This window comes from Artemia franciscana, chromosome 10 (assembly GCF_032884065.1).
Source record: "Artemia franciscana chromosome 10, ASM3288406v1, whole genome shotgun sequence".
Taxonomy (NCBI): domain Eukaryota; kingdom Metazoa; phylum Arthropoda; class Branchiopoda; order Anostraca; family Artemiidae; genus Artemia; species Artemia franciscana.
In genome coordinates this window covers 42,208,028-42,232,558 of record NC_088872.1, presented here as the reverse complement: position 1 = coordinate 42,232,558, position 24,531 = coordinate 42,208,028, and the positions used below count along the sequence as shown (strand labels likewise).

At 35.2% G+C, this 24,531-nt stretch overlaps 1 protein-coding gene across 1 annotated transcript in view; it reads left to right on the top strand.

Annotated features, from left to right (window-relative positions):
• The first annotated feature begins 4 nt into the window (after positions 1–4).
• LOC136032208 (guanine nucleotide-binding protein G(f) subunit alpha-like) overlaps positions 5–24,531 on the top strand; it is a 75,073-nt gene continuing 50,546 nt past the window's right edge. The window contains exons 1-3 of the mRNA XM_065712414.1: positions 5–161; positions 15,984–16,056; positions 23,008–23,167. Of these exons, the coding sequence (XP_065568486.1) occupies positions 47–161; positions 15,984–16,056; positions 23,008–23,167 (348 nt within the window). The 5' untranslated portion in view covers positions 5–46. The remainder of the gene's footprint in view (positions 162–15,983; positions 16,057–23,007; positions 23,168–24,531) is intronic.

The following is a 24,531-nucleotide window of genomic DNA, read 5'->3' as shown; positions in this document are numbered from 1 at the left end:
GTTTTTAATTTTGTTAGTAGGATGATAGATAGACTGGGTAACAAATATGTCTTGTATTTGGAAAGCATTAAGTGAACAAAGAAGAACTAGTAAGGAAATAGATAGAAAGATTGAAAGTTGGATAGATGAATATAACAATATAAACAAGATTCTTTTGCTTGGTAAGTGCTTACTATTTTTGGTACTTGTTAATTATTCAGAACACACTCAAGAATTTTGATCTATAGGTTTTTAAAACCGGTTTCATATTTCATAGCCACAAGACTTATTTACTTGGACAGAATACACTTTACTTATGTATTTTTTTGCTATATATTTGCATTTTAGAGGGGGATGGGGGTAAAGTATTTGGACAGCGTGGAGTTAGAATACAATTCTTACTTTATAATACGCAGAATAATTGTAGCAAACACACCTTGCATGCAGACCCGCCATATAGAATTTTTTTTTAATCTTCGCTCAGTACATTTTTCAACTGTAGAACATCGTCTGTTTTTAGTTTAGGAATTCGGTTCTTTCTATGAATGTGTTAGACCTATTTACTGCCAAGGTGCGTTAAAGATTGTAGCCACGTAAGGGGTTGGATACTAAAGATCTGTCACCCATATACGCGTAATTGTCACTTTACTAGAATATTTCCTTAAAAATAACGAAAATCGTGAATTTTGGTACCTCTAATAATCTTTTATTTTTGACAAAAAAAAAACTACTAAGAAATTGCAGTTTTGAGAAATTGCTAAAAAATACTAAGAAAATGCTAAATATTTTTTAATGTCTCTGGGGTTTGACGAAAAGAAAAAAAAAATAAAATTACAAAATAACAGAGAAAACGAGGATAATATCAACCAGTGGACAAAAAATAAATGAAAAGTAAGATATTTTTGCAAGGATCTCCGTAAAGCCGTCCTCCGTGCTAAAGAAAAACTTGCCTTTTTAAGTGAATTCTAACAGAGCACAAGAAATACGGAATCAAACAAAGAAACAACCAGGCCAGAATAAATGAGATACTATTTACGAATGAGATTTGGCAAGAGTTCTCTTCCTTGCAATTGGCTTAGCTTGCCTACTGACCTGACCAAACAGTTCGTGGGAACAAACTGTAGTAAGGAGCGACCTGGCTTAAAAGTTACCAAACTCTAAAAAGTGGAATTTTGATACCAATAGACACTTCAAAGAATTTGATTTTAATGCTGATTTTAACTGTATAAGTTCCATCAACTTTAGTCTTACCCATCAAAAGTTACGTGCCTGAGAAAATTTGCCTTATTTTCGAAAAAGGGAAAACACCCCCTAAAAGTCATAGAATCTTAATGAAAATCACGCCGTCAGATTCAGCGTATTTACGCGTAAACTTAAAACGAAGAGAAATTATTCCATATATGAAAGGGGCTGTCCCCTCCTCAACGCCCGCTCTTTACGCTAAAGTTCAACGCTTTGTCAAAGTTCTACTTTTTAAAACAATAAGAAACTTTAGCGCAAAGAGTGGGCGTTAAGGAGGGGACAGCCCCTTTCATATACGAAATAATTTCTGTTCGTTTTAAGTTTTAATGTCGCTCCTTAACTTTCAGTTGAAAAAACTTATTTTTTTTATTTAATTTTCATTAAAAGTGCGATCAGATTATATTTGTTTAAACTAAGGAAATGTATTATTTGATTCACTATTTATGTAACTATTTTTCACTATCTATTTATTTTTTTTTTAATTTCGATTGTCTCCCTAAGTGACTGGGGTTAACCATTTACTGTGAAAATTGGAATTTCCTCATAAAACAAGTGCTAAGAGCTCACATGGCACTTATGACGAGGCCAGAGAAGCCAAGAGCTCATATGGTATGAGCTCTAACAAAATTTTAAAAATCAATAGATTGATTTAAAGGAAAATCAGAAGCTTAATGCCGGTCAGGATTTAAAATAAGAGCTCTGAGTCACGATGTCCTTCTAAATATTAAAAACCATTAAGGTCCGATCACCCACTCGTAACGTATAAACACCTCATTTTTTCTAATTTTTCCTCTCCCTTTAGCCCCCCAGATGGTCGAATCAGGGAAAACGACTTTATCAAGTCAATTTGTGCAGCTCTCTGACACGCGTACCAATTTTCATCGTCCTAGCACTTCCAGAAGCACCAAACTCGCCAAAGCACTGAACCCCACCCCCTAACTCCCCCAAAGAGAGCGAATCCAGTACGGTTAAGTCAATTACGTATCTACGGAATTTGCTTAGTCTACCCACCAAGCTTCATCCCGATTCTTCCACTCTAAGCGTTTTCCAAGATTTCCGGTTTCCCCTCCAACTCCCCCAAATGTCAACAGATTTGGTTGGGAAACAAGAGCTCTGAGACATAAATTTCTTCTAAATATTCAATTTCATTAAGATCCAGTCACCCGTTCTTAAGTTAAAAATACCTAAATTTTTCTAATTTTTCCAAATTAACACTCCCTAGCTCCTCCAAAGAAAACGGATCCGTTCCAATTATGTCAATCACGTATCTAGAACTTGTGCTTATTCTTCCCATCAAGTTTCATCCCAATATCTCCAATCTAAGCGTTTTCCAAAATTTCTGTTTCCCCCTCCAACCTCCTATGTCCCCAGATCCAATTCGAGTCAAAAATGGAGCATCTGAGACATAAGATCCTTCTTTATATCAAGTTACATTAAGTTCCGATCACCCTTTCGTAAGATAAAGATACCACAACTTTCACGTTTTCCAAGAATTCCTGTTTCCCCCTCTAACTCCCCCAATGTCACAGGACCTGGTCGGAATTTAAAATAAGAGCTCTAAAGCACAAGATCCTTCTAAATATCAAATTTCATTAAGATGTGATCGCCCGTTCGTAAGTTACAAATACCTCATTTTTTCTAATTTTTCCGAATTATCCCCCCCCCCCCCCAACTCCAACAAAGAGAGCAGATCCGGTCCGTTTATGTCAGTCACGTATCTTGGACTTATTTTCATTTTCCCCACCCAGTTTTATCCTGATCTCTCCGCTTTAAGTATTTTCTAAGGTTTCCAGTCCCCTCCTCCAACTGCCCCACCCCAGTGACGCTGGATCTCGTTAGTATGTAAAATGAGAGATCTGAGTTACGAGTGTCTTCCAAATATGAAGTTTCATGAAGATCCGATCACTCCTTCGTAAGTTAAAAATACTTGATTTTTCTACTTTTTCAGAATTAGCCCCCCCCCCAATTCCCCCAAATATAGCAGATCCTTTCCTAAAATGGACAGACTGAAAATTTTTCTTGGAGATTTTAATGGTCATTCTCTGGAAGTGCCACACTCAATAGAGAAGGTAAAGACCTTACTGACTTTCTAAATAATAATGTAGATATTTCAATATTAACCCCAGCAAATACTCCAACCTATGGTAATATGATCGGAACTTACTCAAGTAGAATACGTCTAACTTTTGTATCAAATCAGATATACCAAGATTCAGATTACAATTTAAGAGATGACATAGAAATCGGTACACCTATTAAATTAATTGATATAAATTTTGGCTGTATAAGGAGGCCACTTGCAAACTCAAAATTAAAAGCAAGGAAGCCAAAAAGAGCTGGCCTAGAATTAATGAGCAGATATATTGATAGTAACACTCCCAATGAGACAGAGGACTCAGATTTGGATGCACTTTCATTTTTAGCAGTTTTTTGAAATGCACATGATAAAATGAGTAAAAGTTGCTATCAAAGTAGGGAAACAATTGGACACTTACATGGTTGGAATGAACATGTTTGAGAGATGGTAAAAGAGTGAAGGAGACTTAAAAGGCAACTGAAAGCGAATTTTTATACAGAATTATTAGTTAAATATAGAAGTATTGAGGCCAAAGTCAAACATACCATCCTGCAATTAAAAAGAAAAACATGGAGATTGTATTGTGAAAATAAGCTGAATAGGTTCACCCCAATCAAACTTTTTTGGAATACTTTAAATGCAATCTCAGGAAAATTTAGTAAAAATAAAGACTACATACTGCAAGATGAAATTAATGATTTACTTTGGGATCCTTCGGATAAAGCCAAATTCCTGGCAAAAAGAGAGAACTTGCCAGATCTCACTCCAGCATAAAAAGAGGTAATCCAATGTAAAATAACAAACTTAATGATGGAAATAGATCCAAACGATACCGAATTCACTGAGGAAGAGTTAGAAAGGATTATTCAATTATTACCATCCAATAAATCACCTGGGATTGATGGTGTTACTTACGACATAATCAAGATCCTTGGACCAACATCCAGAGAGTTCCTCCTTAGATTATACAATACTTGCTTGAATACCGGTAAAGTGCCCACTGCTTGGAGCACAAGTGTAATAATCCCAATTTTAAAACCAGGAATGCCTTTCAAACCCAGATGACTACTGACCAATATCACTAACTAGCAGCCTTATAAAAATATCTGAGCATATAATAAAAAATAGAATCGAATCTGTCTTTGATTAAACCTTAATAAACGAACAAGTTGGTTTCAGAAAAATAAGATGTACAATGGATGCCATTGTCACCTTGGAGAATGATGTGAAGACTGCAATTGGGAGCAAGAGCTGTGAAGCAGCCGTATTCCTTTATCTTAGCTCAGCCTTTAGTTCAATTCCTTGGAATGTGATTATGACTAAAGTTTCTGATTCAGTTAAGGGAAAGATTTTAAGACTTATATACGCATTACTACAAACAGAAAAAGCATATGTCAAATCATGTGATAAATTTTCAAATAATTTTCGTTTCAATCGCGGTGTCCCACAAGGAGGTGTTCTGAGCCCAATATTATTTAACCTTTGCATGAGTGATTTCCCTTTAGATAATGTAAAGGTGAAAATATTTGCGGATGATATTACAGTTTGGGCCACTGATAGTAGTCCTCATGGAGCATTCATTAAAATAAAAAAAACAGTTGAAGATTCTGTAAAATGGTTTTTAGAAAAGAAACGACAATTTTCAAGCAAAACAGTAGGCGTTATTTTTTCTCCATATAGAAGTCAACACCAAAATAGTTTAACCATCCGTGTAGACAATTTAATTGTCCCGTTTTTTTTAATAGAACAAAGTATTTAGGTGTTCTGCTAGATTCTTTGGTCAACATGAATAACCACGTGGAAAATATATTGAGATCAGCTAATCAAGCACTAAATATTATGAAATGTCTGGCAGGTAAAGACTGGGGTGCCGATAGACAGATCCTGATATTATTCTATGCTGCAGCTGTCAGATCGAGAATTGAATATTCCTTCCCAGTCTTAATGGGAATTTCACCAAAGAACTTTAAAAAACGGAGGTGTGCAAAATCAAGCCTTAAGAATAATAGCTGGAGCCATGAAATCTACCCCTATTCCCGCATTAAGAATGGAAACTGGAATTATGTCAATCAAGTCTAGAGTACACCATTTAGCTCTTAACTACATATTGAAGGTGATGGAAATTCCTAATCACCCAAATCAACAGCTAATAGAGATAAGTAAAGCTTATACAGAAACAACAAGTAATTGGGAAAACAAACCTCCTGATACCAATACTAATAAATATGATTGAGGGCTTTGGACTGAATTTAACCTTCCTGGAAGCAAAAAAAACAACCTCAAATCAGCAAGCTACAGATTTAAGAATTTAACTTGAAACAGAACCAAAATGCTCCAGATCAGATTTAGCTCCCCTTAAAAAACTGTGTTTATTACAAACTCTGGATTCCCGTTATAGTAATCATTTCCGTTATTATACTGATGGCTCAAAAATAGGAACAAAAATTGGTTTTGCTGTCTGATCAGAGAAAACAAATGAAATATTACAAGAACGTCTTGATGAATGGGCGTCTGTTTTTGCCGCTGATATACTAGCCATCAAAAAAGCTCTGATGCAAATTGAACTAGAATGTACCAATGGAGAATATGCAGTGATTCTTTCAGACAGTACATCAGCAGTAACTGCCATCCATAGTAGAAAAATTTTAGACGTAGAAACTATTTATGAAGGTGTCCTATCCTGTAATTCTAAGAATATAGGGGTGGCTATTCAATGGTGCCCAAGCCATTGTGATATTCAGGGTAATAATACGGCGGATTTGATAGCAAAAGATGCCGCTTTTCTGGGACTACTGAACACGGAATACAGGTCTTATTTAAGGAAAACGAGAAGATTAAAGTGGGAAATTAAAAGAAGAGAAATAATATATAACAATGAGCATTCATTAAACGGATACGTTCAATATTTCAAGGGTAACCCCCCTAATAAATCGTCAATATCTGATAATAGAAAAGACGCAAATCTATTATTCAGATAAAGGACTGAACATGCTAGATCAAACCAACACCTCAAAAGATTGAATTTAGTGAGCAGTGAAAATTGTGATTGTTCTGACGAAACATGCTCTGTCAAACACTTACTGGAACGGTGCCAAAATACGATTAACCTGAGAAAATCCATCACTGAAGTGTGTACCAAATATGGTTGTGACTACAGTGAAGATTCAGTGCTATTTCCAAAATTTAGTTTAGATAACTATAATGACTTTATTAATGAAGTGCCAGATATTATCCTGTAGGCTACTCAACAATATCTTATCTATAGACGGCAAAAAAAGAAGAATTTTGTAGAAGCAAAAGAATTGCATGCAGATTGTGCGATAGCGTCTCCAAATAATAGAACAATAACAACAACAACAATCAAGTTATAACCAATAAGGTGTTTGGTCATAAAATGGCCCATAAGTTGACATGGTATTCACGTAATGGTAAGACAGTAAACCTTATTGATTATGGTGTAGTAAACCGAAGACTGGCAGGATCAATACAAGATACAAGGGTATATAAGAGTGCTGTTATTCATATCAAACAGTTCGTGGTAACGAACTGTAGTAAGGAGCGACCCGGCTCAATAGTAAACGAAACTCTAAAAAACGGAATTTCGATACTAATAGATACACCAAAAGAATCAGATTTATATGCTGATTTTAAATATATAAGTTTCATTAAATTTAGTCTTACTCATCAAAACTACGAGCTTGAGAAAATTTGCCTTGTTTTGGAAAATAGGGAGAAACACCCCCTAAAAGCTATAGGATTTTAACGAAAATCACACCATCGAATTCAGCTCATCAGAGAACCCCGTTGTAGAAGTTTCAAGCTCCTATCTACAAAAATGCGGAACTTAGTATTTTTGTCAGAAGACCGATCACGGGTGCGTGTTTATTTGTTTGTTTGTTTTTTTCCCAGGGGTGATCGTATCGACCAAGTGGTCCTAGAATGTCTTGGGAGGGCTCATTATAACGGAAATTAAAAGTTCTAGCTGCTCTTTTCAAGTGACCAAAAAAATTAGAGGGCACCTAGGCTCCCTCCCACGCTCGTTTTTTCCCAAAGTCAATGGATCAAAATTTTGAGATAGCCATTTTGTTCAGCATAGTCGAAAAACATAAGAACTATGTCTTTGGGTCTGACTCACTCCTCGACAGTCTCCAGGGGAGGGGCTGAAGGTTACAAACTTTGACCAGCGTTTACATACAGTAATGGTTATTTGGAAGTGTAAAGGCCTTTTCAGGGTTTTTTTTTGGTTGGGGAGGGGAGGACGAGGTTAAGGGAGTGGTCTGCGTAGAAGGATCTTTCCTTGGAGGAATTTGTCATAGGAGAAGAGAAATTCCATGAAGGAGGCACAGGATTTTCTAGCACTATTTAAAAAAAAAAAACTTAAAACGAACAGAGATTATTATGCATATGGGGGTTCATCTCTTCCTAAATACCTCGCTCTTTACGCTAAAGTATTTTTAGTAATTTTAACTATTTATTCTATAGTCTTTGCGACGAAATATTAAGGAGGGGACAAACCCCCTCATATACATAATAAAAATATACGAAGATAGAAGTTCGTTACGTAAGTTAATTTGTAAGTTACGTATATTTTTACTAATAAAAACGTTCGTTAAAAATTAAACATTCTAGTTGCCTTTTTAAGTAACCGATAAATTGTGGGGCAACTAGGCCTCCTCCCCACCCCTTTTCTCAAAATCATCTGATTAAACTAAAAGAAAGCCATTTAGCCAAAAAACAATTAATACGCAAATTTCGTTTTAATTATTCATTTGCGGAGAGTCAAAGTCAAACATGCATTAATTAAACAACGTTCAGAAATTAATTAAAAAACCAAGTTTTCTAACTGAAAGTATGGAGCGACATTAAAACATAAAACGAACAGAAATTGCTCCGTGTATAAAAGGGGATATTCCCTTCTCAACGCCCCGCTCTTTACGCTAAAGTTTTTTACAGTTTTATAAAGTAGAATTGAGAGAAAGAGTCAAACTATAGCGTAAAGAGCGGGACGTTGAGGAGGGAACAGCCCCTATCATACACGGAGTAATTTCTGTTCTTTTTATGTTTTAATGTCGCTCTTTACTCTCCGTTAAAAAACTTGTTTTTTAATTAATTAAAAGTAAAGATCACCATCTAGTAGTGTCTAGGGTTAATTTGAAGTTAAAATTTCGGAAGAGTAACTACCCCCCCCCCCTTCGGGAAGTTATGATGTTGGTAGGCTCCACGATAAGAATTTAAGAGAAACTCTCCAGCATCAGTTGAATTCTAAGCTTTAGAGTCTAAAATTTGAAAATGTTTAAGATGGTTGGAATAATTTTAGAAAAACAATTTTTGAAATTATTGATGGTATCTCAGGGAAGAAAGTTAAGACTGCAGCTAAGAATATTAGTGAAAAAGCGTTATTTTTAATAAAGAGGAGAAGAGGTTTGTTCAAGAATTATCTGAGTGATAGATAACATGAAAGCAAAAGGAATGTAAAGGAAGTGGAGAAAGCATCAAAATATAAACTATGGAGGTGTTAAGTTGAGGCCATGGATAAAATTGCCAAAACCTTAGGAAACCCTTAATTAAAACACTGTATAACAAAGGTGATAAGTGTGACTGTCATAAATATCGTTGCATTAGTCTGGTCTCTGTAGGTAGCAAATTACTTAGTAATATAATGTTTTTTAGACTGAGAGATGCTGTAGACAAAGTTTTAAGAGAAGAATGGTGCTGTTTTAGAAAAGGCAAAAGTTGTGTCGACCAAATTTTCATTCTTAGGTTGATAATTGAGATCTGCCTTAGTTTTCAAACACCTTTGGTCCTCAGTTTTATAGATTATGAGCAAGCATTCGATTCTGTTAATAGAAGAGCTTTAACAAAGATCTTATCCTTGTAAGGTATATCAGACAAATCCAATAAAGTGATTAGTGCTATGTACGAGAATGACACTGCTGCGGTTAAGGAAGGAAATAAAATTAGCAGCCAGCTAGTTTTCTATTAAATCAGGAGTTAAACAGGGCTGCGTTCCATCCCCTTTTATATGGATTTAAAAGAGTTTGTCTTAAAAGAGCGCAGGAAAGGCAATTGGAGACCACGTAACCAAATGGGGAGGAAAAACTCTCCTGGACTTAGATTATGCTGATGATTAAGCATCCTAGTTGAAAGCCAGAGGGAATTGAATGAACATTTAGGATTTTTGCGAGTTCAGGGTGCTACAATAGATTTGAAAATTATTGTCAAGAGTACCAGCCCACTAAGGCTAGGAATAAGTGAAGATAAGAAGGTGACGTTGGGTAACGAAAAGATTGATCAGGTGGGCAGCTTTACTTACCTTGGTAATATTATTAGTAAAGACGTTGGGAGCAGTGAAGATGTAAAAAGTAGAATAGCCAAGGTTCAGGGTGTTTTTCAACAGTTATATAAGTTTGGAAGAATAGGAAGATGTGTCTGCAATCAAAGATTAGAATATTAGAAGGTACGGTTATAACAGTGACCAAATATGGCTCTGAAGCATGGGCACTATGAAAAGTGAATGAAGATTTACCAGATATTTTCCAGAGAAATTGCCTACAGATTGTTTTAGGTACCCAGCTGACTGACTGTATTTCAAACAGTAGATTGTTCGAAAAATTGGCTCAATCCTGCTTTATAGGGCTATAATCAAAGAAAGGATGAGGTGACTAGGGCACGTTCTGTGGATGAAGGATGACAGATTGCCAAAGATTGTCCTTTTCGGCCAACAGTCTAGGGCTAAACAGAAAACAGGTCGTCCTCGTTTGTGTTGGGAGGATGTCATAAGGAAAAATTTAAAGGAAATGGGGACTTCCTGAGAGGGTCTAAAGAGGGAGGAATGAATAGATTGGGATGGAAGAGGAGTGTACATAGCTGTGTTTGCCTCAGGCGGCTTGGTACTGCGGTGAGTTGTTAGAGTAATAGTACTACTACTTTTAATCATACCACTGCTAATGTTACTATTAATACCACTTCTATCATTACTACTGCACTTATACTTAGGCTACTAAAATAAATTCTAAAGCTACTACTGCTACTACTACTAAAAAAAGGGATAATATGGCAAAAAATTTGCGATGAATAGAAACTGTATGAACTAATTCGAAACACACTATGGTGACACAGGTTGTCAAGCGGACGCATCATAAATGCTTCAGGAACGGTTGATGGTATATATTAGGCTGAAACTTTCAGCGTGTGTTGAAGCGGATGTTGAAAAAACCAATGGTGTTATGAAGAAACCAAAGGGGCTATGGGCATACTACAACTAATGCCGCTACAAATATTGCTACTGCGAAAGCTAAGGATATTAAGATGAAGCTTTTAACGAAAACTTTGGCGGATGTTGAACTAAATAGAAAAAACTATGTGCATGTGGACTTTCAAAAAGGTGACAAAGTAATATCTGAAAAACAACTTGTATTATTAATTTATGCCTTTAAGGGTAAGTTGTGGGGATTTTGAACTAGCTAGAAGGCACTATATATATATATATACTTTGGAAACTACCACTACAGTTAATGTAACTAATGACGCTAAAGGTAATAAGATGGAACTTATAGGGAACGTTTAAGAGTTTATGTTAAAGGAAAAAACTATATGCATGCAGGTTTTCTAAAGGGCATATAAGCAATATCAGAGGCAGCACCACTCTATAATAGCTAGAAATATCATTGAAACTTTTAAAGGAGCTAATTCAATTAACAATTAAAAGTTCTTGTGCCCTTGTAAGAGTAACAAGTAATTGGAGGGCAAGCAGCCTTTCTCTCAAGCCTATTAATTTTCCAATCGCATACAATCAAAATTTTGAGACAGCGATTTTGTTCAGTATAGTAGAACGGTCCACTGTATTTTTAGAGATATTAGGCATGCCAACCCCCAAAGAACAGAGATTGTCTTAAAAAACTTTTACCACAAAAAAAGCTTTTCAAAGAAAATTAAATAGTTCCATTAAGCCAAGAATGAGCAAAAATAAAGTCAAATTATCTTCCAAGTGTAAAACTACCACAAAGCACTTCATTCTGTTACTCTTTCCTTCCGTTTTCTCTCCTTTGATCGATTACACCCAATGCTACCCAAAGATGCCTAGCTAAGGGTTCACTGCGGTGATGATATATCCTGGTTAGCAGTTCCTTCTTTTACCCGATCACTTGGAGTTTTAGTTAGTGGTGTTAGAGCCCTTTTTCGGTTTTCTGCTGCATACTTTTTTGCTTGTTTTTTTTCTTCTCGTCATCCTTGCTTGATTCATTGCTCCCTTTGTCACACTAGTTGTTTTTTCACTCCACTTCATTTCCTAACATTTCCTCTTACAAAATACCATATTTGTTGCCACTGATGGCGAGAGCACCTCAATGCCCTTAGCTGCCGTACTACTTCTTGACGGTTGTTCCAGCGTAGGACTAGGTTGCATTCACTACGATTATCCTAGATTCTAAGGATTGGGGCTTAATCTTTTTCTTCATTTCGATCTAATTTAAAACTTCGGGCAATGAAGACACGTCAATTAATATTCAGAACAAAAGGGGTATCAGTCAGGAAACAAAGCTGGCTGTATTGATTTCTGTCATCTTATTTAAACAAAAAGTATTTATAACAAAATATAAGACAATAAGATTCTTTTAATAAAACGATTGATCAATATTTTCTATATTCAACGATCTGACAGGATGTAGATCAGGATGGCCTCAGTCCTATAGACGGTGAAAAAATTACATGGATTATATTCCATTTCAACAACATTTGCCATCACCATCTACCCAAAATTCCATAAACAAACTATTATATAATTTGTTTCGAAATATTGTCTAAAAATTGAAATTTCTGCGTTACTTTTGCAGAAAATTTTGATTTATTTATCGTGTTAAACAAAAAAAAGTCCGTAACGCATTTTGTTTTGAGTAAAGTATAGATGGCACTCTGGACTATAAAAGACCTCGGCAGTGTTTCTCCTACTTTTATTTGTGGTCTATTCTATTTGTGTATTTCTGCTCTTTTTAAGTTTGATTTAGTTTTCCGTCTTTAATCTTCCTTTTTTCTTTGGATTTCATTTATTCTTTGATTGTTATTTTTGTTTCTTTAAAGTTTTATATTTCCGCTTTTGCATCTACTTACTTAAGATTTTGTGTTGACTTTATTTCTGCTCGTACTTCGTTTAATGCAAGTCTTTACTTTTTTCCTGATAAATCCATTTTTTTTGGAAAAACTTTTTTTAATCAAACAGCTCGTGGTAATGAGCTGTAAGTAAGGAGTGTCTTGGTTCTGTAGTAACCGCAGTTCCTGGAAAAATTTTCAGCGGGGTGGGATCTTCTTAAGGGACTTTTCATGGGGGTCTGCGGGAGAAATTCTTCAAGGGGAACTTTTCCATGGAGAAAATCTCCACTGGGATGGGGTGATTTCCGTGAAAAATTGTCCACGGAGAGGACATCAGATATGATTTTGAAAACGATTAGAAATCGAAGTTTTTTTGGAACGAAAGTATCGTAAGGAGGATTTTTCAGGCTGAATCCTCTGCAAGAAGTTATGAAATTTGCTCATTGTTTACATATAACATTTGTTATTGGGTCTGCAAGTAATTTTCCCGGGGTATTTTCTGCAAGGATTGAATTGTCCGGGAGGAATCTTTCGGGGGTGTGTATTTTACCTGTGAGGAGCTTTACTTTGAAAAAAATTTTGTGGCGGAATAGGCACTTCCTATCTATTTAAATATACCAAAGTAGGTTAGATCTTAATCAGGATTTATTCTGAACTACTTTTCTACGTTTCTGTTGGCGTAAAGTTGAGCAAATTTCAACTCTGTTTCATACGTAATTTTCTTACGGTACGGAGCGTGTAATTTTCTTCAGTTTGACTGTAACTTCGTAGCAATTCATAATGGCTCTTTCGGACCAAAACACAAGAATTACGCTTACAGTACACATTTACGGTTTTATATGGCTAAGCTTTAAGACTAAACTACTCTCCCTTCAGACTAAAGTAACTAAAAGCTTCGTGAAATTTTTTTCCTTTTTGCTGTTACTACCTTCAACGCTTAGCAGTTAGTTTAAAAATTGTCAAAGTGGGAGATAAAAACACATCTGGTGACGGTGTTCTGATTTTAGTTACTGCGTTTGCACTACTTGCCTCCGAGCAAAATGACAATGCCATTGGCTCTAAGTAACAAAAGAAAAGGAAGCAGTGGGTACGTCCGATGCTAGAAAACAATTAAAGAGATAAACTAGGATAATTAAACTTTCTTAATGAGCTTCTCCTGACTGATGATGATGAAAATTTCATGTATTTTACACGCTTTACTAGAAATGAATTTTCTGATTTGCTAAGTAAAGGCCAAGCAACAACAATTTTACATTATGAGTTCAGAGTTGGAATTCCTACTGTCTTATATACTTCAAAAGAGACTGCACAAGGTATTCTGGCATTCTTTCTCCCAATTTTCTTGCTACTCCATCTGAGGAAGATTTAAAAGTTAAAGCGCATCATGAGTCAATGCCCGTACAATTTTGGTTCACAGTTTTATAGCTATAAGAACTATTTTAGGGTGATTTTACTTTTAACTTGTGACGCAGACTAAACATTTTTATATTATGATGCTGGTGCTTATGGATCTGAAAGTGATGGTGGTGTCTTTTTTCCATCCAAATTTGGGAAGCGCATCAACAGTGGAGATACCGGGATTCCTCAGCCAAAACACTCCCTGGAACTAAACTTCCACAATTTTTCTTAGGAGACAAAGACTTTCCGCTCAAGGACTACAAAATAAGGCCCTTTCCTGGTACAAACCTCACTGAAATCCGAAAGATATACAATCATATAGTTTCCTCAGTCTGCAGGTTAATCCAGAACACTTTCGGCACTTTGGTGCAAAGGTTCAGACTGCTTAGATCAGAAATAATCATGCAGAATGTAAAGTTGGTGATAATCACTGAATATGCACTTTGCCTTCACAATTATATGATTGCTTTGTGTGGTGCCCTAACTGTACATCAGAGTCTGAAGCTTTTATTTCAAATGCCTCATTCATTCCGGAATATAGGTCGCACATCAAGTAATAATGCTTCAAGACACTGTAAAAATTTTGGAGAAATACTTGCGAAATACTTCTTGTCTCCAGAAGGGAGTATTACTTGGTAGAGAGATCACGCGCTGCAAGGTTACTTCTAAAGCATCTAACTTTTTATCTTTTTTTTTTTTTTACAAAAGTATCCTTTGTTAGAAAATAATTTTAATAAAATTCTTGTCAGTGTTCATGTTTTCTTAGTGTCCCCGTTTTTTGTCATACTTTATCCTTCTTTCTGAACTAGTTCACAAGCAAATTATCACCATAATTATTTGATTCTCATTTCTTGTTTCTCCCCAATCTCAATGACCCATCATTAGCCTTTAAAATTGATGATCCCAATTAATTCTTATCCTATCATTTTTATCATATAATCTTTTCTAAGCAATCAATTTCAACTTTTCTCACGATTTTTTCATTTAGGCATTTCTTTTAATCCATTCAATCAAATTAGATGAAAAATATGATTATAATTAAACGTTAATAATCACAATAAATAATTAACTAATTAATTCATTTAATTAACCATTGGTGTAGACTTATTAGTGTGTCATGGCTTGGAAACTGTAGTGCGTTATTAGGCATATTGTCGACTAATTTCATTATTTCTCAGACTCATCTATTAAAACCAATTTATTAATTTTTATTTTAGTCACTCTCTATCTATTGAAATATACCAAAGTTGGTTGGATTTTAATCTAAATTTACTCTGAATTACATTTCTGCGTTTCTGTTGACGCAAATTTCAGCTCTGTTGCATACGTAATTTTCTTACGTCACGGATCAGGTAATTTTCTTAGGTTTGACCGTAAGCTTCGTAGCAATCTGTAGGATGGCCAGTCTGAAGGGGAAACGCAAGCCAAATTTTTGGTCTGAAAGGCTCTTTACTCCGTTAGCCAATGTTATTTTTAGTAAGGGTCAGTGGGTTGAATGCTAGTGAGCGTATAAGTTTGGTAAGCATTTTAATGCTATTTGTTCACCCAAAAGAGGAAAATATTTATAAAGAGGGTAATCGAGGAATATCAGGAGTAGTCAAAACTCATTTTAATTACAAATTACTATATTGTAGTGAAGAGGACAGAAACAAGTGAAAAATAATCTAAAGTCCACAGTAGACGAGTAAATTCAAAAATATTTGATGGGAATCCAAAGCTTTTGCATGTATCATTGAACAGTGGATTTTGTCTTTCCTCTCAGTAATCTCAGGAAATAATTCGATGCTAGAAGCTGTCGGTGGCGCACCACCACCGACCATGTCGGCTGCGCACTGACGCGCCGAGGCCTTTGCAGCGGTGGCACCCTAAAATATTTTCAGCGGTTCGCCGCCGATTTTCGTTGCAGCTCCGGGTGCTATTCTGGGAATGTGTGCTCGATAAAAACCACTGTAAGGGATAAGCCACGTTCTTGTCATCCTTATCCATTTGAAGGAGCTATTTGATCTTAGATATGTATGGTAGGGATTATTAGTTAAGAATTTTTCTTCGCCTTTAATCCCAAGTTCCTCTTCTTCTACGCACGTGCCAGCCTTAGTCAAAAATGGAAACCATATCTTTATCAATTACGTTTGTTAAGTTTATTGCTAGATACTCTCTCAATCTGTCTAAGCCTATGTCTTCTAATACAGTTGCTATTTTTCAGGTTCTGGCGAATCAGGAAAAACTACAGTTTTGAAACAAATGAGGATTTTGTATGGGAAACCATTTACAGATGAGTAAGCATAAACTTCTGAAATTAAAATCCATAGATTTTGCATTGTATTTTCACAAACACTACGTTTGATAGATGAAAAAGTTGGTACTTTGAATTATGGCTCTTGTGCTTTTTGTCATTTCTGCTCCTTTTGAGTTTGACGCGGTTATTTATTGTAATATCTTTTTGTTTTGGATTCATTTGTTTATAGATGCTGATTTGTGATAGTTTTACGCTTGATGGATTATTTGATTTTATTTTTGGTCATTTTTGGTTTAATAGAGTTCTTTACTTTTCTTTGAAAACTTATTATTTTGGAAAACGTTTTTAATTAATAACAATTAAAGACAACATGCTAACAAAATGAAATTAGCACCTAAGATTTCTCATTTTATGATCTATGCAAATATCATGGCTGCTCTTTGAGCATACCCCAACCGCCATTCCTTGATGCTCCGAGCTACGGACCTACTATATTCTCCGTTATTTTGCACCTCTTGATTCGGCATGTTTCTTTGTTAACATTTTTTTTCTGCTCTTAACCCGGTTAAATACTTCCCAGCAAGCGATTCTGGTAGAATTGTTGGATAAAATATAATGTGAAATGATTTAAAGATGCTGATGTCAAGGGAATGATACATGGCATTCTGATTAATAGAAACATGTTGCAAATATATCAATGTAGTGTTCTCTTTTATTATTTACTAAAAGAGAGTATTTCTCTTTTAGTATCCTAGGGATGCATCCGGGATTATCAGGGGAGAGGGAGGGCGTTGTGCATTGTGAGGAAAGTGACCGTGACATTCGGAAAGAACATGAAATAAGGAGTTTAATGACACTACTTTTATTTTATGAAGTATATTTCTCTTAGATGTGGTGAACAAAATTAAATTTGAGCAAACCCCCCATATCAAGCCTGATCTAGTATGTTGCAGGGGTGGAATATAAATTGAGGTGTAGTTGCATCGGGGTCGAATTAAAATGAGGTTGAGTTAAATGCGGCTTGAGTTTTATGAGGGTTGAGTTAAATTGAGTGCAGTTAAGTGAGGGTTGAATTGCAGGGAGTTGGGATGAATGAGGGCTGAGTTAAACAGAGGGTGGGTTTAATGAGGTTGAATTGAATATGACTTGAGCTAAACGAGTGTAAAGTTAAACAAAGGTAGATTTAACTGAAGATTGAGCTGAAAGGAAGTAGAATTACACAGGAACCTGCTGTGAAAGATAATCGGTAAAAAAAAATCATTTACTAGTTGTTTGTCACATTCTAAAAGGTTTTCACGAAGGTATTAGTTAAATTTAGTGTGAAGAGAAGTGAGGGTCATTGAGTGAGTGCATTCCCTTTTACTCTTAGGATCTTTTTCGTTCGTTACAAGTCTTAAATATGCTCCCAATTTTCATTGAAAAATAACCGTGTTCTTCATTTTTTATTTCTATATTTTTTGTGATTTTTATTTTTATAGTTTTATATTAGTTGTTATGTAATTAACAATAAATGTAGACTAGTTATGTAAGAACAAATACCCCCTGAAACTTCCCCCGAAAAATCCCCCTTCTAGAAAATTTTGCCGCATATAGTTCTTTCCTACGGACAATCCATTTGATTCTGTGTTCTCCTATTGCCTTTGCTGTGCTCCTTAGGACAAAGTCAATCAAAATGAGTCATACAAAGTGAGAACGGACACAACCCTGCTTAACTCATGATTTTGTACGAAACCAGCTACTATAATCATTTCTTACCTTAGCCACATCAATGTTATCCTTCTACATATCAATAATTACTTCGACGTATTTATCTGGTATACCATACATGGACAGGACCTTCATTAAATCTGTTCTATCAGCTGAATCAACTGTTTATTTTGTTAAAATCTCTTTCTTTCACAATATAGTACATTCTCATAATGTTTTGTCCATCTCTCTTTAACTCTTTCCGTATCAACAATTGTGGCCCCGTTTCTATTTTATATGGGCCAAGTCTAGGTTGACTATTTCCTCTGATTTCATTAACAGACCAGTACACTATTTTTACAATTATGCTGCCTGGCTGCATCCTCAAGATCCTCAGTAATTTAAACAATGGCCTCACTTCCCACCACCTAAATTCATATCTTTCTGAACTTTCATTATATTCCTCTTATTTTCATATGATCTACCACTCAAACGATTCTTGTACAAGCCCCTTTTCGTATCTATTAGTCACAAAGCATTTTCACTAATAATCTTAGCTATATTTCCAACTTTCTTCCTTAACTCATCATCAGGAACTTCAAAAACTATTTCCTAAATTCCTTCCATCCATCCTCTACATCGCCAAATTTTAAACTCTCCAGTTTAGTATTCAACTGTCCCTGGAAAGTTTCTTTAAAATCCTCGTCCAACGTCATATATACCAACGTCATATCTTCCCGGAAGGTTACCCTTCCCGAATTTAAGCTTTAGATTAAACCCCGAAAACTACTGAATAGTTATCTTTATTTTTAACAACAATAAAAGCACTCCTATATGGAATAATATCCTACTTCGATCCTTCAGGTCTTCAATTTGCAATAACATAGTCAATAATGTTATCTCTCTTATTATCATGTGAATAGCTTGATATCTGGAGGCCAATTTTTAATTGATTACTGTATTGTTTGTAACTAGTTGTTATACAAGGCCCAGGGTTCGATAACCGCCGCAGCAAGGTTGGGCGACAAGCTTGCTACTTGTCCTTGTAAAAAGACCCAGAAACTAATGCATTAATTCGATGCTCTGTGCACCAGCAGTGGCTCTGGAAGATTTTTATCCTTTTTTCTTTGATCGTCATATCTACAAATTGTAGTAGTTTGCAACCAATGCGGTTTTCTTTTCCTACCCCAAATTTACCTACCATTTATACCTATTAAAAAAAGAATTATCTAATGATAATGTCATATTTCTACCTGGGAACCAGTATATTTGTTCCTGCAGCTATAGTTAAATTTCATCTGAGTCAGTACTACCTCCATCAGTCGGTTCTACAGTGGCATATACTACAATGACTGATTCCCTGCATTTTTTACTCGTAAAATTATCAACTAACATTCTATTATTAATTAATAAAAAATCTTTTCTCTAAAAGAATGTTTTCAAAGAAAAATAAAAAGCTACATTAAACCGAAGATGAGCAGAAATAAAGTTAAATAATTTTCCAATCGTAAAGCTATCATTAATGACAATAAACAAATAAATGAACCCCGAAACGAACAGAAACTGTAATAAATGATAGAATCAAACTCAAAACGAGCAGAAATTACGAGGAGTAGAGCTGCCACCTCTCTTGCCCTTTCAAAGACCAGAACGTAATTTGCACTTTATTTTGAGCTGTGTGTTTCTATTTCTCACAATATCGAAGAAAAATCAGCATCATGCCCAAGATTACTGAACAAAACAAATAAATTTGGATAGAAAGTTTAATATATGCTATTATTCATCCCCGAAAGTCTTAATAATATTGGGTTTATTAAAGCTAAAAATGGAAAACATTTAAAATGTATTTTTTTGTTTCTTTCATAAAATGCCTGTATAGAGACAGATGTGTTCAATTTCAGCTTTGAATTAATAATGATCTATATAGATCTTATCGCTTTAAGTGAGCAACAACTGTATATTTAGTTATTTATTTATGTATCCATATTTTTTTCTGGATAACAGCTCCATATTTTTTGGAAAATTGACATTCTGACATTTTTGGGCCTGAAAAACGATATAGATAGGCTAGGTCACGAATTTGAAAAAATTTGTTAAGAGCCTTACTTCTAAAAAAAAAATTAATATCAGTGACGTATTTATGAGCATATTTCAAGAGCATAAACACGTCATTGTTGCCTCAGGAGTAGTTATATCGCTTAAAAACATAGCTAAGCATAAAAACATAGCTAAGCATAAAATACCAAGTGAAATTAGTCTATTTACTAAAGGTGTTTTCACCAGTTACATTATACCTAGAGGACAAAAACGTAAATTAAAACTTTCTTAAATGAACAAACTTGACACTCATATGAGAAAAGATCAAGAGGACGACCTCAGAAATATAAATTCCGAATGGATAGAAATGAACAACCTACAACATCAAATTTGACAAGATCAGTCGATGCAGCTAGGGCAATAGGCATTGAAAATATATCTGAAGTAATGATAAACAGAAATAAAGAACAAAGAAACTTATCGTTAGAATACTGGAGTAGACAACAATTACAACGAGTCAAAAACGAAAGCGAAGAACAAAGAAATATGCGGATAAACGATAAGCGACAGCAAAAATTACAATGGAAATATGAATAGAACAAGGAAATATGCGATTACAAGACATGTGAAAATGAGCATTAGAAAGAATCAAACATAAAAGTGAAGAGCAAAAGAAGGTGTTTTAAGCGGTTTCATAATACCTAGAGGACAAAACGTAAATTAACAGTTGCTCAAAATGAATAAATTGGGCCATCAAATAAGACAAGATCAAGAGGATGACTTAAAAATGTAAATCTACAAGTCAAAATGAACAACCTACACCATCAAATGTATCAAGACCAATCCAAGCAGCTAAGGTAAAGGGTACTGAAAAATGTCTGAAACAATGATAAATAAAATGAAGAAGGAATAAATATGCGGTTAGAATGCTCGCAAAAATGACAACTGCAACGAGTCAAAAACGAAATTAAAGAACAAGGAAATATGTGATTAGAAGTGGCATTAGGATTTACGAGTCAAAAGCGAAATTGAAGAACAAGAACACATGTAGTTGTTAACGAGGGATAAAAAATAGATATGACGAGCAAAAAATTGTGCGATTAGAAGATATGCAGCAGTGAGGACAAAGAAATGTGCCGTTAGAAGATAAGCGGCAGCAAGAATCACACAAGCGATAGTACGAATCAGAACGTACCAAAATGAAAGTGAAGAACGAAGAATTGTGCAGTTAGCAGACATGTAAAAGCGAGTGTCAGAACGTGTCAAAAATTATAGTGTAGAACAGGGAATTGTACTGTTAGAAGACAAACGAAATCAAGAATCACAACCAGTAAAAATAAAAGTAAAGAAGAAAGAAATATTACGTTAGGATAACAACGCCACTGCAATCGACACCAACAAACTGTGGCACAAAACCCGGTACAAACCTATGAAGATTCAGTAAACTACGCAAGTGTTAATTGAAAGTCATTGGAGCCCTTCAGTGTTTTATGTATTCACTTTCGAGTTGTCCATATTCCCAAGGAAAGAGTAGCCAACAAAGATGATTCATTTGGAGTTTGTTAAATGCTTGGTCGAATTGCGTTGCCACCTCCACAATTTCCAAATGAATTGGTTTGGCCTTTTATAGGGTGTCATATGCTTTCTAAAGAGTTCCAGAAACAAATCCGAAACTTGAACCTTAAGTTTTGCTTTTGACACCAACAAACAGTGGCACAGAACCCAGTATAAATCTATGAAGATGCAGGAAACAACGCAAGTGTTTATTAAGTGATTGGAACCTTTCAGGGTTTTATCGGACTCATGTTTTACTTTAGCTTCATTCAACGTAAGCGATGATCGAACCATCAGTTGTCGCAACGTATTCAGCTTCAAAGGAGCTAGAAAAATTTATCACAAAATCAATTTAGGGACCCATCCCTCACAAACCCTCAATGAGATTTTGAACAACCTTCATGTAGCCAAATGTAGTTTTTAGACTCTGATAAAGCTGTTGAAGAACGCCTTGCATATCATTTAAATTATATGATCTCTTGTAGCCTAATAGATCTTTTGGAGGAAGTATTTTAAAAGATTTGAAAGAAGTAGAGGGGTAGTTCACTCTCATTTATAAACCCTGAATAGCCTTATGATGTTATATGATTGCTGTGCTGTTGTTGATATTAATACAAATATAAAACATACAGCCGAAAAACAAAGCGCTTTCAGTGTTCAAAGCATATTGTTAAACGGTTTTAAACTGTTTCAGTTCAAAGGACAGAGTTTGTGATAGCTATCTAAAAAGAAATAAAGAGTGTGATAGAGTAAAAAAAAGATAGAAAAGGGTATAGATATTAACAATGAAAAATCATATAATTGCGTAAGCCTTAAGCACTCCATAAGAGTAATATAAACGAAAACTCAATGGCCAAAAAACTCATTAGCCCCAGGGTTCTGAAGCCCGAGTCCCAGATAATTTGTTTTCCTGTCCTCCTCTATTTGGGTCTAGACTTCCCCCAAGCAAAAGGTTCACGTTTAGAGATCACAATATGAATAATTTGAATTTCTCTTCGTTCAATCAGAATTTAAATTTCGAGGCTCGACATTTTCATTATCAAATTTAGAGAATTCTCATAACGACACACCAGTTGAATGATATTTACTTCATAAAGTGGTACCGCCTGAGACTTTAACCCTTTGTTCTGGTGAGGACATACAAGGGGTAGGGATAGGTCTATCTTTTTTTTACTACGCATTCTGTGTGAGCCCTCTCTTTCCCAACTTGAGTCTGCTTTTTGCTAGATAGCAAAACATCTCGTGCGTCACATTTAAAAAAAAGTCAGTAAAAATGTAGCACAAAAGTTTTCCAAAAAAAAAAATTGTTTGTAAGTGTCATATAAAAGGTTCTTGGCAGGTGTCTTTTTTGAACAGGGAGGAGATATTTTTAGTTATTGGATATAAATTTAATGGGGACACCATTCCTTCAGTCTCCGTGCCAAAAAAGTTCGTCAAAATCTTAGTCGTGAAACCTGCTGAAGAAAGATTCAATGTGCTGTTACGTCATTGTGGCAACTGTCTCAATATAAATTGAGACTGTGCTGAATCATATTTTTAGAGTGTTCCTTTCAATTTATATATATATAAGAAACTTTTTTGCCTTATTTTGGTTTTTATTTCAAAGCACTCTTTGAACAGCAGTGTACAGAGAGCAGTTTTAGTTAAAAAACAATAAGGGTACGGAGACTTACCATCTTTGACACATGTTATCTGTATATATCCTCATTTATAGGGAGAGAATAATAGCAAGAACTCATGTGAGGTACAACATCGTCGAAATTATTCTTCAGCTCGCCAGTGGATACCAGGGTCTTGAAGAAGACTATTTAATTAAAGCTACAAACGGCTTAAAGCGAATGGCAGTCATTAGAGGTGACATAACTCTTGAGGAGGTAAAAATTAAAATTCTATTAGCCCATAGTCCCTTGAAAATTTTCTTTAAATGTGCCACAGTCTGTACACCTTTTTGTGCTACAAGTAAAAGGACGAAATAGAGTGAATATATCTATAGTATTATTAAATATTTATTTATTAATATTTACGTTTACATTTAGGCTAATAAGTGTATCATTACATATTTTGAGATGGGTTGATCTTTTATTCCTCGGTACGGGCTAATTAATTTACAGTGTATTTGGCTGTAATAGTGTGAAAAACGCCAAATCTAATTCGCCCTTAATATTTTCGTTCATTTGAACACATATTTTTTTTTGGATTGCCAAAATGTACAACCTTTGGCAATATGCCATCCTTTATGTTTCAAACAAAACCTAACCATATCAAGATCTCTTTCATTGTAGCCTCAGAAATGGAGATCTTCCCCATTTTTGACAGCTTACTTTCTACAAACGGTTTTAACTAGGTCTTTAGGTCTTCAACTAAACCTATTCTTAGACGATCCTCCTGTAAAAAATCTAGCCCAAACCATCCTCAGCCTTCCCAAGCCGCCTGGTCAGCTATAAACTATGTTACTATGAAGTATAACCGGAAGATATTGTCCGCAATTCCATTTTGACTCTTCAAAAGAGCGCTTTAACTTCCAGTTATCAATCAAATGAGTCCTATCGAAAGTTCCATGAACCCCTATTCAATAAACACCTTGTATGACCCCAGTCCATAACTAGGCATAACCTGACCTAGCCTAACCTGGAGTCTTTGTTTTATGTTCTTTGGAATATTTTTTTTTTTTTATAAATGGTTATTTCACAAATTCAATCAGATACGTTTGGGTAAAAAAGAGCGTCAGGGAGGAGGGGTGATAGTTGCCCTATATCACTTTTGAGTCTTAAAAAGGAGCTAGAAATCTCAATTTCCAGTTAAATAAGGCTCCTCTGAAGCTTATACATCCAAGCTTCCATAAAAACCTTGTATAGCTTTGGGACAAAGCTTACAGCACTTGCTCCCATTTTTTGAGGGGTTTTTTCAACCCCCGAACGCCTTATTATATGATTTTTAGACTACTTTGAACCAAGTGACTATCTAAAAATTTCTATTAGAAGCATTTGGGGAAGAGAAGACGTGGGAGGGGGCTAGTTGCCCTACTATCACTTTTAACTCTTAAAAAGGACGCTAAGGCTTCTGATTTCCGATTGAATGAGCCACTTCTGATTTTTATATTCATTTATGGATATCTCAAAATTTTGGTCGCAAGCAATTGGGAAAAAAGGGCATGGGGGGCTGGTTTCCATCTGATCTCTCTTGACTTTTAAAAAGGCAGCTAGAACTTTCAATTTTACATTGAATGAGCCTTCTCCGA